We start from the raw sequence: 13,208 nt of genomic DNA, 5'->3' as shown, positions 1-13,208 counted from the left end.
CAAAAGTGACGACATTTCTGCCACCCCACTGTACATGCGCAACTACTTCAGGTACAGAGTAAGAATATGGAGGACAAGTAAGCAATACGGAGCACGTTGTACAAGCACTCAATATCGCATCGTACCCCTAAACGCACTTATCCGCTTGTGTGTTCTGGGCTGGGGATCAAGTACCGACCCTGGTAAGTCGCCACTATGGTTGTACAGGTACCATGGCAAACAAATAGTGGGTCGCCGCGATCGCAACGGAGATAGGTCGTGTTGGTGGGAGCCATAACCACCGGTACTACGGAGTACCTTGCGCTTACTTATTTGTACATGTACTTACCACCTACTTACAGTACACTACACGTACTTACATGTACAGTACAGTCCTCATGACGGTACTTGCTCGAGATGTACTTCGTGCATGTACCACCAAACTGCCGCCAGTCCAATCCGATGTCGCCCATTAACACTCAAAATTTCCAGGCCCCTCCTCCATCATCCATCACTCGAGGCGCCGTTGGAGGAATCACAGGCATTTGGATCCTCCACTCTCAACATGGCGCCCATTGAACTAGCAGCACGTTCCGGAGGCGGCATGGCGGTATGACTTGTCGTGAAAACCATCCATCGGAGCCTGCTAGCTAATGAACGGTGGACAGCGTACCTTGAGACGCGCCGCACGACTCCCCGCCGTTTGCCTGTCCTCGACCACTGCACGAAAGCTCTCGAGCGTCAAGTCGCTGCCGCCGACCTACGAGAGGCTTTTCAACAAGTACACGGATGTCCGTAAAGTCCTGGGCAGGCAGCGGCTCACGCTCGCCGAGAAGATCCTCTACAGTCACCTCCACAACGTCGAGGAGTCCCTCCTCACCAACACGGACAATGGGCGAAGCATCCGCGGCAAGGCCAACCTGCGCCTCAACCCCGACCGGGTCAACATGCAGGATGCGTCGGCGCAGATGGCCCTGCTGCAGTTCATGTCCTGCAACCTCGCCCGCCCGGCCATCCCCGCGAGCATCCACTGCGACCACTTGATTGTCGGCTCCAAGGGTGCCGCGAGCGACCTCGAGGCGGGCATCGAGACCAACAAGGAGGTCTTTGACTTTCTCGAGTCGGCCGCCCGCAAGTTCGGCATGGACTTTTGGCCCCCCGGCGCCGGCATCATCCACCAGACGGTGCTGGAGAACTACGCCCTGCCTGGGCTGATGATGCTGGGCACCGACTCTCACTCGCCCAACGCCGGCGGCCTTTGCACCATCACCATCGGTGTCGGCGGTGCCGATGCCGTGGAAGCCCTCGTCGGTGCCCCGTGGGAGCTCAAGGCGCCCAAGGTTCTCGGCGTCGAGCTCACCGGCAGGCTCGGCGACTGGGTTTCGCCCAAGGATGTCATCCTCAAGCTGGCCGGAGAGCTCACCGTTCGCGGCGGTACCGGCTCCGTCGTGGAGTACTTTGGACCTGGCGTTGACACCCTCAGCCTGACCGGCATGTCCACCATCTGCAACATGGGGGCCGAGGTCGGCGCGACGACGTCGATTTTCCCCTACACCGACGCCTCCGCCCGCTACCTTCGTTCGACGCGACGCGGCGACGCCGTCGACAATGTCGAGGCGCTGCAGCGATTCCCCGGTCAGTCCATCTCCGAGGACGCCAAGTTCTGCTTCAGGGCCGACGAGGGCGCCGAGTACGACCAGGTCATCAAGATCAACCTCTCGGAGCTCGAGCCCTACATCAACGGGCCCTTCACTCCCGATCTTGCCACACCCCTGTCCAAGTTCAAGCACACCGTCAAGGACCAGAAGTGGCCCGAGAAGCTGTCGGCCGGACTCATCGGCAGCTGCACGAACAGCTCATACGAGGACATGACGCGCGTCGAGAGCCTGCTCAAGGAGGCCGCCGGCGCAGGCCTGAAGCCCGCCGCCGACTTTTACATCACCCCCGGCAGCGAGCAGATTCGCGCAACGCTCGAGCGGGACGGAACCTTGGAAACCTTGGAGGGTGCCGGCGGAATACTGCTGTCGAACGCTTGCGGACCGTGCATCGGCCAGTGGAAGCGCCAGGACGGCGTCGAGAAGGGTACCTCCAACGCCATCCTTTCGTCCTACAACCGCAACTTTCGTGGTCGAAACGACGGAAACCCCGAGACGATGAACTTTCTTGCCTCGCCCGAGATCGTCACCGCCATGGCCTTTGCCGGCTCCACGACCTTCAACCCCATGACGGATGCGCTCAAGACCGCCGACGGCAAGGACTTTCGCTTCTCCCCGCCGCACGGCCAAGAAGGCCCCGACGCGCCCTTCGAGTCCGGTCTCAAGTCTCTCGGCGTCCTCTCTCAGCAGCCCGACGCCAAGGTCCCCGTTGCCATCTCCCCCACCTCGGAGCGCCTCGCCTTCCTCGAACCTTTCCCGCCCTTCCCCGATGCGGACATCACCGGACTCCGGGTCCTCGTCAAGGTCACGGGCAAGTGCACCACCGATACCATCTCCGCGGCCGGTCCATGGCTCAAGTACAAGGGCCACCTGCCCAACATCAGCACCAACACGCTCAACACGGCCGTCAACGCCGAAACGGGCGAGGTCAACGTCGCATACGACCTCGACGGCTCCAAGCACACCATCCCCGCGCTTGGTCAGCGCTGGAGGGAGCGTGGCCAGGAGTGGCTCGTCGTCGCCGAGCATAACTACGGCGAGGGCTCCGCCCGCGAGCACGCCGCCCTCCAGCCCCGCTACCTCGGCGCCCGCGTCGTCCTCACGAAGTCGTTTGCTCGCATCCACGAGACCAACCTCAAGAAGCAAGGCGTCGTTCCGCTGACGTTTGCCAACGAGGCCGACTACGATCGTATCTCCGCCGGCGACGAGGTCAGCACCGTTGGACTCTACGACATGCTTCGCAACGGCGGCAAGGGCGACGTTCAGTTGAAGGTGAAGCGGGCCAGCGGCGAGGAGTTTCTCGTACTCACCAAGCATGCCGTCAGCAAGGACCAAGCTCTGTTCATCCTCGCAGGCAGCGCCCTGAATTTGCTGTCGAAGGGACAGTAGTAAGCGGTGCCACCGGCGAGATTTCCTTTGTCTAGTTGACGGCGTCTGGTTGATATCCAATCCAATACAGAGAGAGAATATGGGAGGTCAAGATTGACCCGGCGAGACATGTTCCAATATACATGTACCTGTTGTTCACATAGATAGTTGAACCCCATCATGCTGGGTGGGCGATTAAGTATTTTAATTGTTTATTGCATCCTTCTGCAGCAAGAATAAATATGAGCAATCGCAGCAGGCCCGAATCGAAACTCGCACCTGTCGAGTGTAGGGCCAAACCAGTGATGGTAAATGTTGTCGCGCATCAACGCGCTATGGCAGCAAGGCAACATGCAGATGCCGTGCCTCGTGCCATCGCAATCCCCCCAAAACTCCGTTCAAGTATACACCCCGTTTATGCACCAGAATTCATTTGGTTCATGATGACCTCGTAAAACTCCTTGGTCTCTTGCTCGCTTTTCTTGGCCTCGACATGCCGTAGGTGCCGTATTTGCTCATTTTCCCGAAACCAAGCGCAAGCCTCGAGCCATGCAGGGTTCTGCTGCACCATATCTGGCAATTCTGATTGCGGTACATCTCCAAAGTCCAACGGTCGGTTGAAGGTCCACGGCTGGGGCTCTAAACGTAGAGAATAATCTCCCTTGCATGATGCCGATTGACGCTTCTTGTGCAGCCACCTTTGCCTTTCTACCACTTTGCCGAACCAGTCTTTACGTCGACCGCGGGACCGTATCTCCTGCGATTTGGCTTCGTACCACTCTTCTGAACGATTATGTGTCAAGTGAATAAAAGGGTTCGCATGAGCATACATCCGATCTTCGCTTGAAGATGGCACTGAAAGCTGTTGACTCGTTGATATGGAGACGCATGTAGGTTTTCGCACTCCATGTTGCCGATATAAAGCGCTATCAAACGCCGCAGCATCCAACACTCGACTATCGTAATGCTTTTCGCGACATATTATACTCCTCTCCGTTTCGACCGAGGCACCCTCTGCTAAGGAATCTGACGATTGAACATCCGAGAGAGGTGTGCATAGCGCCGGGGAAAGACCCTGAATGCGAGCTGCTTGCGTACATTGAGGAGACGACTTCGCGGCCGGGGCCTTGGAGCTGGTTGGCTCATTGGGCAGTTGCGACATCGAGACTGCACCATTTACGGCAGCTTGATTTATGAGTGGCAAAGGATAATGTACCGGCAATCGATTGTCATTGTCTCTCGCATGGATGCAGCTACCTGCTTCGCGTTCATGTACTGGACGCACATCCTCATCAAGGCCAACTCCTCTGTTGGTCGGAGACTGCCGACAAGGCGAATCTGTGCCGACCAAGGGAAGGTCGATGCGGGCCGCATACCCGGCTGCTACCGTATCCGATGTGATTGACGGGTTTTGGAGGCGATCGTTCTTACGGCCAAAAATGGCCAGAAAGCGGGATTTGGATGTCCTCCTTGCCGTCTGCTTGGGTGCAGCGGAGTCGGTCGCCACTCGTTTCAACGAGGTTTGACCACGTCGTGACGTTGGGGTATTATGGCTAATCCCCTTTTGCTGCCAAACACCAGCAGAGTACTTTTCAAAAATCTGGCGGCCCTCTGCGGTATCTTGCTTGGGATGCATTGAAGACTGCTGTTGATTTTCCCTTCAACAAAGTCCGAATTCAGCGTGTCGTGAGCGGCAAGCTGCCACGGTGTAGCTTAGATGTCGCTGGCTCTACCAACCATCGAGAATAGCCGTAATCAATATGCGAGGGCGTCTCGGTACAAAGCGCAGAAAGCGAGAAAGGTGACCTAGATTGACGGAACTGTTAGCAGCTGGGGCGGATCCGTGAGACATCAGGATGGGTAGAACGAGAGCCAAGTCAGATCTTTTCAGTTCCTCTTTTGTCTTCAGACTGAAAACGCAGCGGCTTCGAAACGAGCCTCCCCAGCCGAGGAAATGGGAATTGATCGCCGCCGCCTTTGGTCCAGATTCGTGGCTTCGAAAACCGAGACTCCAAATGGCGGCTCTCGGTAATGTCCCCTCCCCGTCCACATCTGGGCCACTGAATAGGCCTCATGCTTATGACGAGAGAGTAACCAACTGCACACGATATACCTGAGTAACGAGTGTGGTTGGAGAGAGCGGGGGCTTGGGTGAGACAGCAAAACCAGCAGGTTTCGACCAGTCAGACCTTTTACCATGGTACATCATTTGGCAGTGGACGACAGCGATAAGCAACTGGAGAATGACAAACATACCGGTACAGTTCGAGAGAATCGACTCCAGATTGACCGAATACTCGACTCGGACTTTGACGAATCTTGGCCGCGAACCGTCGTGTTCGCAGGTGTTGTCTGGCCTATCCTAAGCGTGCCGTGTCATGCTACGCTTGGGTGGATGGGAGTGAAGCAGGTCGCAGGGGCAACGGGCGAGAAATATTGCAGGGCCTCTTCCTCAGCGGAAACGAAATGACCGTCTGACGCGAGGGGAGTAAGGAGTAAGGAGGGAATAGGAGCTGGAGAGGACTCTGAGTGGAACGTCAAACTCTTCCAGAGAACCGAAATGGTCAAGCGGCGAGGCGATTGCTTCGAGCATCACCCACCGGCCAACTGCCTTGTCGTCTGTTTGATTGATGAAATTGGCCGACATGCTGTGAGTTGGTAGAGAGCACTGAGCCATTTTGTATGTTGCAGCGTGCCTTTGTTCGTGCTGGAAAGCTTCCACGAAAGCCTAAATGGGGTTATAGGAGAAGGGGAATCAGGATGGCCCGATCCAGATCCACAGCGGGTATTAAGTTCGAGGGGGGGTTTTCGGCCCCCCCTGTAGTCGGCCCCTTGCATTTTAAGCCAATTAGAAATCTTGCGACTTGCCACTCTTTTATTGATTAGATTTTCAGATCACTTTTCGCCAATTAAATCTCTTTTTGTATCAGAGTGCCTTCATCCAGCTTAACGCTAGATATCCCAAGCAAGAATATTACACCATCCCACTCATTTTATTATAGCTAATTGTTACGGATTGACCCTAGTAGGGCACAAGCAGTGGCCGTGCTACTAGCCGTTGCGCCATGCGGCGCACCCTTATTGCAGCTAGCAAAAGGTACGTATAGACAAAGCTGATACTTTGTCAATTAGCCACGCTTATAAGAGCCGTTGCTGTCTCTTAACCATTCTACTTGGGACAGCCCAAGTAGATAACACTAATCAATATACTGTATTTTTTTCGTTGCTCTAAAGCAAATGAATCAATCCTTTAGCTAGGTATTCCTACAGTTTGTTTCATGAGATTTAAATACCTATTTTGAACGAATGGGTATTAAGAGTTGACCCCTCAATGCATTCTAATTGGCCCAAGCTACTGTAAATTCTTGGACTTATAACAGCTAGACCCTGCTTAAGATTGCGGTAAATGGTTATTCCGGGCTCGAAGGGTTTATTCCTTTGTTTTGCCGAAAGCATTTCGTGCGTGGGTACGGAGTACCTTCTCATGCAATTGTATTGGCAGAAAATTTAATAATGTAGCATAAACTGCATATTATCGGAGGGATGTATTTTTTCGTAGCGTATGTCGTATTCTCACTGTTGAGCAAATCAGCTCGATGTACCGATGTAAACTAGACCTAGCAGACTTGTACGGAGTACGGAGTACTGTAGGTCATTTTGACCTGGGGCTGAATACAGGGGGGCCCTCGGACTTACTTAAGTACAGTACGGAGTACAGCACATGTTTAAAGTTCAAGATGAACCGTGCCTGGCAAGGAAGCACTGGCATGTACTTGTTCAGAGTACTCCATACGTGTAGTAATAATGAGAAATTGTTAATAACTGCCCTTTGTGCAGAGCACGCACGCTACACTAACAGGACGTGGGTGCCCCTCAGCACAAGCACCATCTTCTGGTACTGTAACTTAAACTTGTACTTGCATGTACATGCACATGTGCTGTAAATACTTGCTTGCACGGTACAGAGTACTCCGTACGGAGTACGGATAGCAAATTACAATACTTGATTCCACTCAGTACGGAGTATTTATACTTGTATTACTCCATGCTGCGTACTTGCATGTACAGTACAGTACTGAACATGTACATTTTTCGTGCAATCTGCCGTGCTGGAAGTACGTACAGTATGCTACAAGAACTCATACTAAAGTCTTGGAGAGTACTTAGTCCTTAAGGAGCACAAGTACTTGTACACGTGCGGCGAACTGTACATGTGCCAGTACGCTAACATGCACACTTACTGGTACGCTAGAACGGAGTCGGACCGCCAAAAGCTGCCAGCCAAGGCGGGGGCCGACGTGGAAGCTGCCAGGCTGATAGCAAAGTTGACCTCATCCCGTGGAGTAGAGCCCGGTGTACCGCATCGCGCAACGTCATTATCTCCTCCACCGTACTGCCTAGTTGGTCTCGTCGCACGTATTGTTGGAGAACCATTGTGCTGGCGTGATGGACTTTCTTAAATCCGCCGTGGCCTCCGCCATGGCCCAGGGCCCCCCTTTCCCGTACACGTTCGGTGACAAGGTCGACGTGGACGAGTCCATCTGGACGTTGTACAATGGCACGAAGAAGGCAAGATGCTCGTCTCTGCACCGTCTTCTCATCCGCTGACCCCCATCCAGGAAGACGGTTCAAACTGCAGCATCTTCTCAATCGATATCCCCGCCAACAGGAGCCGACTGCCTTTGGCCAAGAACGCTCTCAAGAAGCTGCGAACTCTGCGTCACCCTGGCGTCATCAAGGTCCTGGACACCGTTGAGGTATGCTGCGCGGCCTATGTCCTGACTTGATCTGTCCGATGCTGATGAAGCAGACGGAATCCTACATCTACATCGCCACCGAGCGTCTCGTGCCGTTACGATGGCACATTCGAAGAAAGAGTCTCAGCCCAGAAACGATCAAATGGGGTCTGCATAGCATCGCTGTAGGAGCTCTCTCCATCCGTCTCGATTGCGAGCCCGACCTCTGACCGCGCCAGCGAACCATAAAATTCATCAACGCCGACGCCTCCTCGATCCATGGCTCACTAAAGGTCGGATCCATCTACACTACCGAGAGTGGCGAGTGGAAGCTGGGCGGCTTTGAAGTAGTGAGCAACGTAAAGGACGACGAGTCGGTCATATATGTAGGCCCACCCGACATGCCGGCTGCCCATATTTCTTCCTGCTGACCTTGTGTGTGTGCCAGACCTACGGAAGCCTTGTTCCCGATGCGGGCCGCTACGCTCCCCCGGAGCTCAGAAACGGATGGGACATGATCAAGAAGAGCCCACACTCTGCCGTCGACTCGTTTAATTTTGGAGCCCTCATGTTTGAAGTCTTCAATGGCGACTACCGCGGGCCCGAAGAGGCCGGCCAAACGAAAAACATCCCGCCCACCATGCAGCCAGGTTTCAAGCGGCTCTGCAACGCGAACCCCAAAGCTCGAATCAGCGTCAGCAGCTTTCTCGACCAAGGCAGCCGAGCGGGGGCCTTCTTTGACACGCCTCTGATAAAGTTGACGGAGGGTGTCGACAACATAGGCGTCAAGTCCCCCAGCGAAAGGGAGGAGCTTCTGAAGTAAGAGCGACCAGCCTCCCGGTCGATTCTCGTGGCTAACCAACCATCCTAGTGATTTGGATCATCTCGCAGACGACTTCCCCGAGGAGTTCTTCAAGCTCAAAGTGCTGCCTGAGCTCATCAAGTCCGTTGAGTTTGGTGGGGGAGGGCCAAAGGCCTTGGGTGTAGTGCTCAAAATAGCGGCCAAGTTCTCCAACGAAGACTTTGATTCGAAGATCTCTCCCTTCATCGTCCGAGCATTTGCCAACCCTGATCGAGCCATCAGAGTCTGTTTGCTGGACAGCCTACCGAAGATGATCGAACGGCTATCACAAAAGATCGTCAACGACAAGCTCTTTCCCCAAATTGTGAGTGAACCCCTCGGCCTAGCCGAAGGCCCTCGCTGACTAGCCGCAGGTGGCCGGCTTCACGGATATGCAGCCGGTGGTGCGGGAACAAACTCTGAAGTCGGTGCTTGTCATCATCACGAAGCTGTCCGACCGCACCATCAACAGTGAGCTCTTGAGGCACCTGGCCAAGACGGCGAACGATGAACAGCCTGGCATCCGCACAAACACCACGATCTGCCTGGGGAAAATTGCACGCTATCTCGGCACGTCATCACGGGCCAAGGTGCTGATAGCGGCATTTACTCGCTCCCTCAGAGACCCCTTTGTCCACGCTCGTAGCGCTGCCCTCATGGCGCTCGGCGCCACGGTGGAATACTTTTCGGACGAAGACTGTGCCGTGCGGATCCTACCGGCTCTCTGCCCCCTGCTCATGGACAAGGAAAAGCTTGTACGAGACCAGGCAAGTCGAACCATGGACACGTACGTTCAAAAGGTTCGCAAGGCCGCGGCGGGAATGCCAGATACGGCCCTGCCTTCGCCCCAAGCGGCCGAAGCACAACAACCCGCACGGATGGGCACGCCTCAGCAGAGTGGCTCGTCTGGATGGACCGGCTGGGCCATCTCTTCTTTCACAAACAAAATACCTGCCGCGGCGGGAGATATACAAACCTCAAACGGGTCGCCTGCTGACGCCCGACCCGCGCCAACCTCTCCTGGTGCAGAACTTAAGAAGCCAACTGCCGCCCCGGTCACCAGTGCCGCGACGTCGCTACGTCGACAGGCCACGATGCCATTGTCTCCGACGGAAATTTCCTCTCCCACCACAATAGACCCAATCGCCGAGGACTTTTTCTACGACGATGGCGACGATGCAGGAGATGCTTGGGGAGATATGGGGGATATGGGTGAGGACGATGAGATTCTGACGAAAAAGGGCAAGGAAAAGCCGCGGGTTGCCAGCACTACGCCCTTTGACGAGGGCGAGCCGGACTTTGCAGGTTGGTTGGAGTCGCAGCAGAAGAAGAAATCTGGCGGCGCCAAGCCGTTGCCAAAGGGGCTCTCCAAGTCGACGGTGACCAAATCCTCGGCGAAGAAGATGGCTGCAAAGCCTGTAGCCGCCAAGAAGATTGACATGAAGCCTAAGGAGACGGAGAATGACGATGACGGTTGGGGTGACGGATGGTGAAGAAATACGCGCAGCGGCAAGATTGGTTGGCCACATTCAAGTACGTGTTGACATCAGGATGGCGCTGGGTTCATATTGGGATACCACGAATGAGGCACCACTGGACAGGCTCATCGCCGTGCTGGAGTTTCGGATATTATGCGCATGTTCACCTCTGTGGTCAACACACAGCTTTATTGCGTCGCCGCAGCTCATACCAGAACGACTCGTTCTGGTATGAGAATTCCTGAACAGAAACAGGCCCAGGACAGGAGGCTGCATCGGCGAATCGCCCGGAAACCGACTGGTCAATGAAACACCGTTTGAGGCTGGTTCAAATGCGTCAAGGCCCTGTAACCTGTAGCCTTTGCAGTGAATCTCGTACAGCCCCCCCCCTCTATGCATCCCCGCCGTTGGTCTCATGCTTCGCTTTCTCATTCCTTCTCACGCATTGCACGGTCACATACGCACATGAAGCCTTGCATCCCGTCCTGTTGATATATCGCATACTGTTCTCAAGTTCAGTATACCCTCGCCCTGCGTTCAATTCAACTCCACATCCGCGTCGTGCTCTGATCCCCATCAGCTATGGCGAGCGGCTTGGGCAACCGGGCTTTTCTGGCGAAAATTGACAAGCTCCGCGAGCTCAATGTGGGATCCATGATTCCTCTTCCTCAGGTGTGCTCCTCTCTCCACTTTGGCGAGCGACACGGAAGCTAAATCGTTGGTAGCTTGTCGTTGTTGGCGACCAGTCTTCGGGAAAGAGCTCTGTTCTTGAGAGCATGACTGGCTTTTCATTCCCGCGCGCCGCGGGCCTCTGCACCCGCTATGCGACGCAGATTACATGCCATCGTCACCCTATTAAGAGTGTCCGCGTATCGATTATCCCACGACCTGATGCCGATGATACTTTGAAATCCCAGCTCCTCGAATTCGAGCGATGCACTACCGAGCTGGATAACGACGCATTGACCGAGATCTTCCACGAAGTTCGTTATATACCTCTGCACCCGCCCTTGCGATACCTGGATCGTGCTGAAGAGAAGCAGGCAAACTTGGCTATGGGCATTCGTATGACTGCGGATGACAAGAAGGATGGGCTTGCCGCGTTCAGCCAAGACATCCTCAAGATCGAGGTTCACGGACCTGATGTAGGATTTTCCCGCTTCTTGCCAACATCGCATGTGTTTCTCTTTCGCTTACAGCCGTTTTCCATTAGCAAAGCCACATGACTGTCATTGACGTTCCGGGAATATTTCGAGTACCCACTGCAGGTGAGTAATCTCGTCGCCTAAATATGCATCACTTGATGCTGACTGGTTCAAAGGACTCACTGCCGAGGCCGACATTGTTCTCGTTGAGAATATGGTTAAATCATATATGAGCAACAGCCGTACCATGTCAGTCATTTCTATCGAATTCTTGTCCAGTTCCGTCCAGTATTGGCTAACTACGTACCAGAATTCTTGCAGTAATGCCGTGCAACGTCGACATTGCAACGCAAGAGATCCTGAAGCTTGCCGAGGCCGCAGACCCCGTTGGTTTGAGAACGATGGGCGTGTTGACGAAACCTGATCTCGCCACCGAGTCAGCGACAAAGGAGGCAGTGATTGACCTGCTGGCCGGAAATCGGAGCAACCTGAAACTTGGCTACTACGTTGTCAAGAACCGTGGCGCAGATGACAACACCTCCACACTCGTTCAAAGAGCAGACGACGAGAAGGCATTTTTCATGGGATCCCCGTGGCCATGTGTTCAGGAACGGTGCGGCATCGCAGCGCTCAAGGGACGACTTCGCCACCTTCTCATGAAAATTTCGAAACAGGAGATACCGAATGTCAAGTTCGACATCGAGCAGCGTCTTCACCGCTGCAAGGATAAACTTGCCACCATGGGACCTACCCGAGGGGACGAGAACTCGCAGAGACTCTACTTGGGAAAGTTGGCCAATAAATTCCAAGCCATCGCTCAAGCGGCGCTGAACGGCTACTACATCAGTGACAACATCTTTGAGGAGATGCCTGATCTCAAACTGATTACTCGAATCATCAAGCTGAATGAAGTGTTTTCCAACACGCTCTGGACCAGCGGACATTCATGGCCGTTTGAACCAACGGAACAAGACAAGGACGGCAAGGATAATGACGGCGACAGTGATAACAACGAAGACCTGCTTGGGGATGCCTCGAAGGATACTCCCTTCCGAGTGCCGATCAAGGACTACCCGGAAATTCACGGCATTATATCGACAAAGGAGAAACAAAAGCTCCATGAGCCCCTTTTAGGTTTGAGCGGCGGAAACTTGATTGATCGTATTCGAGACGTGTACGAGACCAGCCGAGGGCCAGAGATTGGCACCGTAAGCTCCCCTCGCCTTTTCTCGCCACATTTTTCCACTGACAGAACACACTAGTTTGGAGGGAACGTGCTGTCTACAGTTTTCATCTATCAGTCGGCCAAGTGGGAATCAATGGCGATGTCGCATGCGGCCAACGCTGTCACGCTCGTTCACGACTTCATCTCTAGACTTATCCGTCATCTTTGCCCGGAGAAGAATGTCAGGGAGGCATTGTGGGATGATATTCTGATGAAAAAGCTTCATGAGAGATACGGTGTGGCGATGGATCATACCCGTTTCTTGCTCACAATTGAGCGCGGTGGACGTCCAACCACCTTCAACCATTACTTCAGCGCCAACCTTCAGCAGAGACGGGTTCGGCGCACGTTGAAGCCAATGATGCAAAAAGCCACATGGAATTCTCAGAATCAGAAGTGGATCTCGTTGCATGACGTGGACAAGTGCGTTACCGGCAAGAACAACGGTCAACAAGTCTGCGAGGACATTCTCGACACACTTGTCAGCTACTACAAGGTTGCACGCAAGCGCTTCGTCGACGCTGTCTGTCAGCAGGTTGTAGCGTACCACCTTCTTGACGGAGATGAGAGCCCGCTCAAGGTCTTCAGCACCGACTTGATAATGAGTCTCAGCCATGATGAGCTGGATGCGATTGCGGGAGAGGACGAGGAGTCAAAGGGGCAGAGACACTCTCTCGGGCGCGAGATTGAAAGCTTGGAGGCCGCCTTGAAGGTTCTTAGGGCCTGAGCCAAATCAGTCGTTTGCTGGATCCTGAAGTCTAGCCGATGAGTTGTTCGACGA

The 13,208-nt window shown here is 54.2% G+C and overlaps 4 protein-coding genes across 4 annotated transcripts; 3 read left to right on the top strand and 1 right to left on the bottom strand.

Annotated features, from left to right (window-relative positions):
- Positions 1-544: 544 nt before the first annotated feature.
- DCS_01461 (aconitate hydratase) lies at positions 545-3,023 on the top strand (the record flags this gene model as incomplete). Its single annotated transcript, XM_040798793.1, has 2 exons — positions 545-589; positions 648-3,023. The coding sequence occupies 2 exons, from the start codon at positions 545-547 to the stop codon at positions 3,021-3,023; spliced, it is 2,421 nt and encodes an 806-aa protein (XP_040659676.1).
- A 394-nt stretch (positions 3,024-3,417) lies between these two features.
- On the bottom strand, positions 3,418-4,638 carry DCS_01460 (uncharacterized protein; the record flags this gene model as incomplete). The annotated part of the gene is made up of 1 exon (XM_040798792.1): positions 3,418-4,638. The coding sequence occupies one exon, from the start codon at positions 4,636-4,638 to the stop codon at positions 3,418-3,420; it is 1,221 nt and encodes a 406-aa protein (XP_040659675.1).
- A 2,938-nt stretch (positions 4,639-7,576) lies between these two features.
- DCS_01459 (protein kinase-like protein) lies at positions 7,577-10,072 on the top strand (the record flags this gene model as incomplete). Its single annotated transcript, XM_040798791.1, has 6 exons — positions 7,577-7,759; positions 7,813-7,923; positions 7,978-8,124; positions 8,187-8,557; positions 8,610-8,904; positions 8,954-10,072. 6 exons carry the CDS (start codon positions 7,577-7,579, stop codon positions 10,070-10,072), a joined length of 2,226 nt encoding a protein of 741 aa, XP_040659674.1.
- Positions 10,073-10,639: 567 nt separating this feature from the next.
- Positions 10,640-13,154, top strand: DCS_01458 (interferon-induced GTP-binding protein Mx2; the record flags this gene model as incomplete). Its single annotated transcript, XM_040798790.1, has 6 exons — positions 10,640-10,729; positions 10,783-11,202; positions 11,271-11,325; positions 11,379-11,451; positions 11,513-12,410; positions 12,465-13,154. The coding sequence occupies 6 exons, from the start codon at positions 10,640-10,642 to the stop codon at positions 13,152-13,154; spliced, it is 2,226 nt and encodes a 741-aa protein (XP_040659673.1).
- Positions 13,155-13,208: the final 54 nt, after the last annotated feature.

This window comes from Drechmeria coniospora, chromosome 01 (assembly GCF_001625195.1).
Source record: "Drechmeria coniospora strain ARSEF 6962 chromosome 01, whole genome shotgun sequence".
Taxonomy (NCBI): Eukaryota; Fungi; Ascomycota; class Sordariomycetes; order Hypocreales; family Ophiocordycipitaceae; genus Drechmeria; species Drechmeria coniospora.
The sequence above is the reverse complement of the archived record's forward strand: the minus strand, read 5'-3'. Positions and strand labels throughout refer to the sequence as shown.